At 47.1% G+C, this 6000-nt stretch overlaps 1 protein-coding gene across 1 annotated transcript in view; it reads left to right on the top strand.

Annotated features, from left to right (window-relative positions):
• The window catches only part of CDC123 (cell division cycle 123), a 94306-nt gene continuing 88306 nt past the window's right edge, over positions 1-6000 (top strand). The window contains exons 1-2 of the mRNA XM_030568492.1: positions 1-160; positions 1518-1589. Of these exons, the coding sequence (XP_030424352.1) occupies positions 87-160; positions 1518-1589 (146 nt within the window). The 5' untranslated portion in view covers positions 1-86. The remainder of the gene's footprint in view (positions 161-1517; positions 1590-6000) is intronic.

The raw sequence follows: 6000 nt of genomic DNA, 5'->3' as shown, positions 1-6000 counted from the left end.
CCTGGTGCAGAGGGAGCGAGTTCCGGGCGGCGCCGCTGGGCTGGGTGGAGGGTTCCGGGCGCTGGAGCGGACTCGGAGCCGCGACGATGAAGAAGGAGCAGGTTCTGCATTGCCAGTTCTCGGCGTGGTACCCGCGCTTCCGGGCCCTCACCATCCGCAGGTGGGAGCGGAGCGGGCCCGGGGCGTGGGGGCTGGGCCAGGAGAGGGGCAGGGCCGGGGGACAGGGGATGTGGGAGCTGGGCTAGGAGGGGCTGGGCTGGACTGGACTTGGCTTGGGGGGGGACGTGGGGGCAGAGCCTGGAGGGGCTGGGCTGGGCTGGGCTGGGCTTGGCTTGGCTTGGCTTGGCTTGGGGGGGGCGTGGGGGCAGGGCCAGGAGGGGCTGGGCTGGGCTTGGCTTGGGGGGGGCGTGGGGACAGGGCCTGGGGAGGGGACGTGGGGGCAGAGCCTGGAGGGGCTGGGCTGGAATGGGCTGGGCTTGGCTTGGCTTGGGGGGGTGTGGGGGCAGGGGCTGGGGGGGGTGGGGACAGAGCCGGGGGAGGGGACTTGGGGGCAGAGCCTGGAGGGGCTGGGCTGGGCTGGGCTTGGGGGGGACGTGGGGGCAGGGGCTGGGCCGGGGGAGGGGACGTGGGGGCAGAGCCTGGAGGGGCTGGGCTGGGCTTGGGGGGGACGTGGGGGCAGGGGCTGGGCCGGGGAGGGGACGTGGGGGCAGAGCCTGGAGGGGCTGGGCTGGGCTTGGGGGGGACGTGGGGGCAGGGGCTGGGCCGGGGGAGGGGACGTGGGGGCAGAGCCTGGAGGGGCTGGGCTGGGCTGGGCTGGGCTTGGGGGGGACGTGGGGGCAGGGGCTGGGCCGGGGGAGGGGACGTGGGGGCAGGCATGGAAGAGCTGGGCTGAGGGTGAGAACGTTCAGAAGCTGCTGTGGGGGCAGCTGGGATGGGGATGGGGAGGGCACGAGCACAAGGATGGCTATTCTGGCAGTGGCTGCTAGTGTCTAGTGTTTCAAAGGAAATGAACAGAACAGGGCAATGTATCCAATGATCCATCATCCCCTGTCCTCCAGTTCTAGCATCTGGCAGTTGGAGGTTTAGGAACCCCTACTGAGAAGAGACTGGTATGAGAGGAGTGCATGAAGGGCTGTGGTGAGAGTGTAGGGAAGAGCATTGAGGGCTGGGGAGGCAGGGCATGGAGCTTACACCTTTTCATGGTTGAGAAATACAGTTACAAAATAAACTGCATAGCAAATCTTTCATTTAAAGAAACCCTTCATGCACTTTTATCCTCCTCTTTTCACCGCCCCCCCCCATCTAAGGAAAAAGTGTTTTTGTGTGTTGGTTTGATTTTTGGGGTGGGGGAGAGGAAGAGCATAAGATTGGGATAGAACACAACAACTGTGTTCATATCTGTGTGTTTCTGTGTGTGTTTCTTCCACAGAATTAAAGGGACATGGAATGTTATTGGGATTTTTTAGTTTCTTTAGCCTTAATTATTCTAATAAATTTTCTGCCTTTTGTTTGTTCAGTGCTATACTTCCACTGCCACAGAATGTGAAGGATTATTTTCTGGATGATGGAACTCTGGTGGTTTCAGGAAGGTAAAAATAATTATTTTTTCAAATATTAAATTCTGTCTCCCTATACTTAGTTCATCTGCATATATTTGATAATATAGGATGGATGAAAATCAATTATTTAAAAAACAAACAAACAAAACCAACCCTGTTTTTAATTTAAATAAGATTCTTTATTTAAATTAAATACAGGTTTATTTTTTAATAAACCTTTTTAAAATTAAATTTGAAAATAGCAACCTATATGCAGGCCTAAACTTAATTTAAATTATTTTAACAGATTATATAATAAATAGTATTTGTTTGCTGTCGAGTTTTAAAGAAAGTCAGACCACTGAGCCAGTGGAAGTTACTGATTAGGCACCTGGAACTAGAGTTTGAAGTGCTAAACCAACTTTTGACAACAATAGCGTCTTTTGCAAGTTTAGAGTTAAAATTTTCTTCTTTTTAGTTTTATTCAGCTAATTTAGTTAAATGACTAGTTGATTCAAAATTAAGAAACCAGTTGGGAGTTGGAAGAAGCAGGGAAGCTTGTTTCCTCTTCTGATCTATAAATAAAAACTAGGATTGAGAGGATGACATCATCTGGTTCTAAAATCTTGAAGGACATGGTGACCAGATACAGTTAAATTCACCAATTACAGACCCTAATTCATTTTTTTTAATAAATCAGTTGATTTTAAATGAAAAACATCTTTTGATTATTTTTTTCTTGGATGTCCAGCACAAAAATGAAATGCTCTTTTGTGCATTCTGAATGAAATTTGAATTTCCGTCCAAAATAAGCTTGACTCAAATCACAAGTGAAAAATCAATCATTTAGTAAATAAGAAATGTATAATTTACCATTTTCTAATATAAAAATGTAAAAATTAAGAATAAGCAGCTACGTATCTTAACTTACCTTTATTCATAAATAAATGTTCATAGATATTGTATCCTCTTGTTTGGCACAAAGAAGTAACACATTTGTGTAAAGGCAAGTTGCAAATGACATATTTTAATGGTTACCAACTAATGAGAATCAACTTTTCTTTAGGAAAATAACTTAAAATCAATTATTTCAGTAAATGTTTTCTGGTTGCTAATTTAAAACATGATTAAAATCAGTGATTTCAGTTGCTTTAATTTAATTTTCATCCTGATAGGGATTAACTAAGGGTGCTATACCCTCCCCTGCAAAAGTTGGGAATGTTGCCTCTCTTTAGGCACAAGAATGAGTTTTTCCGCACAGCAGGTCACTGCTCTTCCAGCTAAGCCTTTAGGTTAACCCAATCATGTTGTATTCAAGGTAATGAAATCAGATAGCATGGCTGTATCTGGAAGGAGAAAAAGGCTGGAGAATCTATTAAATATACAGCTAGCCATAGTTCCTCAAAATAGCGAGAAGCACATGGAAGAGGGGAAATCAGGTCATGAATTTGTTCCCTCTCTGGCCCCCAGATTAAGTAGGAGATCTGGTAGGCCTAGGAGTTGTAGTAAGGAGATTTAGGCCTTGGCTACACTTTCTAGTTACAGCACAATATAGCAGCCCTGGTCACCCTAGCTCACTTTCCATCCACATTGGCAAGGCACGTAGAGCGCTCTGACTCCATGGCTACAGTGCTGCTGGTACTCCATGTTGGCGAGTAGAATAACGTTTGCTGTGCTACAGCACCAGTGTGAATGAAGTGTTGTGTTACTGCCAGGGCTGGCTCCAGGCACCAGCCGACCAAGCACGTGCTTGGAGCAGCGCTCGGGTTTTGGTTTTTTTTGGTTCGGCCAGGCGGCGCTGGAGGGTTTTGTTTGTTTGTTTTTTGTTTCAGCGGCATGGCGCTCGGAGGGGGCAGGGGGCTTGGGCGGCGCGACGCTCTGTTTTTTTGCTTGGTGCGGCAAAAAACTTAGAGCTGACCCTGGTTACTGTGCTGTGATGAGTCTCCGAAAATGTCCCATAATCCCCTTAAGTCAAATGGCCACTCTTGTCATTGTTGTGAAATCGGCTGCAGGAATGCAAAAATGTCCTTTCAAAGCTCCATTTCAGAGAAGCCCATTGCTTATCAGCACCGAGAAAAAGCATACCTTTACTGTTTGCTTTGAGTGAGTGAGAGAGAGAGGTGGGGGAAGAGAGGGGGGGTCTGAACTTAAAAGACAGCATGCTGACACATTCTCTGCACCCCAAAAACCCACTCTCTCTCCCCCCACATACACACAACGCACTCCCTGTCACACTTCACCTCACCCCATCCCATTCAAAATTGAAAAGCATGTTGCAGTCACTTGCATGGGATAGCTTCCCATAATGCACTGCTCCCAATGCCGCTGCAAATGTGGCCACGCCAGTGTGCTTGAAGCTGTCAGTGTCGACAGACTGCAGTGCTTTCCCTCCTGCGCTCTCCGAGGGCTGGTTTAACTCTCAGCGCTCTACATCTGCAAGTGTAGCCATGCCCTTAGTATGAGATTGGAGTCAACAAAAGAATAAGGCTACTTAGACTGTCTTATGATTAAGGTTGACTTTAAGCAGAACTAATAGTGCATATGGAGCAGACTAAATCTCCTGTGTCAATGCCATGATGGTGATTACTTGATGATGGAGTAGGATGGAGCAGATATATTAGAGAAACAATGGGCAGAGGCATACATTTGCTTCTCGATTTCCTGTTAGTTTCTCCCTGCTGCTTCTTTGTAAAGTGATTTATTTTATGTGTAAAGCTTGGTAATACCCAAATTCAGAAGTCAGTCCTTGTTCTATAATTTCCTAGTTAGTACTTTGCCTTTGTTGTAGATCTAATGATTAAGAGATGTAGATCAGAAAGTTGTGGTACATTTCTAGAAAGTCATCCTACTGGGGAATTCTGCACCATTGCACATATGCAGAATTCATGTCTCCCCCATATTTTTTTTCCTCTGCGAAAAATACATTCCACCAGAGAGGCACTGCAGTTATGCCCACCACGGGCTGCTGAGGCACCAGAACAGAGAGCAGCTAGCTCACCAGCAGTAGCAAACAGCAGCTGGCTGCATTGCTCACAGTGCCCAGCCTGCAGAGCCAGGTTAGAAGGCATGGGATATGGGGGGGCACAAGAGCTGCTGGGGGATCACATAAACTGGGGTTCAGAAGGGCAAGTAGTGTGGGGAAAAACTGGTGCAGGCACTGAATGGGAATGGGGGTGTAGGGCCACATGGGAACTGAGAGCAGGGAAGCGAAGACAGAACAGGGGGTGGCTGAGTTGGGGTACAGGACACATGGGGAACAGGGGCAGAAGTGCCTGATTGAATGGGATTGGCTAGGGGTCAGCCAAATTCTGCATGAAGGAGGCTCCCTAACAATCCTCCTCCTCCACCAAAAAAAAAATACTGTTCCATATTTCTTTCACCCATACTCAACAACTCCACAGGTTCACTCCCAGGCTCCTTCCCAGAAATTGTTTCCCTCTCCTTCAGCTCTTCCATTACTCCTGACTTCCACTTCTTCTTAGGGGTGTGAGAAATACTTTTCTGTATTGTCGTCATAGGTGCTGACTCTGTGAGTACTCTGGAGTTGGAGCACCCACAGAAAAAAAGAGTGGGTGCTCAGCACCCATAGGGGCCCTGCCAATCAGCTCTTCCTCCTTCTCCCCACCAGTGCCTCCCGCCTGCCAGTGTCCATGTTGATCAGCTCCTCTCCCTCCCTCCCAGTGCCTCCTGCCCTCTGCAGATCATTTGTTCAGCAGTGTGTGTGGGGGGGGCCACTGGGGAGAGGGAGTGGAGCGAGGGCAGGGCATGTTCGGGGGTGGGGCTTTGGGGGAAGGGGTGGAGTGGGGGCATGGCCTGGGGCAGAGCGGGAGTTGATCACCCCCCGGGAAATGAGGAAGCTGGCCCCTATGATTGTAGTTTAAATGAATTATTACTCTAGAGTTCTGTATTAATAAGCCTAGTAAGGAATCTTTGTCAAAAAATGTTTCCTCAATCTTTTTTGTTGTCTGTATTGTTACAGACATACTTGCTGACAGGTATTTTGAAATAAATTGTCAAAATAATTGTAACTGGTGTGATGATATTGTGTTATTTTGACAAATAAAATACGTAGAATTTTGCAGAATTTTAAAATGTGTGCGGAATTTCCCCAGGAGTAAAGTCACAGTGAGGGAGTGTGAATTAAAATATTTAAAAAAGATGAAACCGTATTATGGTGAGGTGTGTTTTGTTTTTTTTCAAATTTGAAATGTTTTCTAAAGGATGTATGTAGGAAATTAGAGTTGTCATCAAACTTTTATGGCTAGGAAGGGCCTGCATCTTCCCTCTGATCCTGCATCACTATGTAGATCAACTTAGCAGCTATTATTCAATTTATGGCCAAGTTTCTGAAAATCTAAGACTCAAAATCTGATTATGCAGTTGCTGAACATGAGCAGCATCTACTGTGTTCAGTGGAGGGGTTGTCATATACTGCTGCATAATTTGATTTTTAAGTGTCTTT

The sequence above is a fragment of the Gopherus evgoodei genome, chromosome 1, assembly GCF_007399415.2.
Source record: "Gopherus evgoodei ecotype Sinaloan lineage chromosome 1, rGopEvg1_v1.p, whole genome shotgun sequence".
NCBI lineage: Eukaryota > Metazoa > Chordata > Testudines > Testudinidae > Gopherus > Gopherus evgoodei.
The sequence above is the reverse complement of the archived record's forward strand: the minus strand, read 5'-3'. Positions and strand labels throughout refer to the sequence as shown.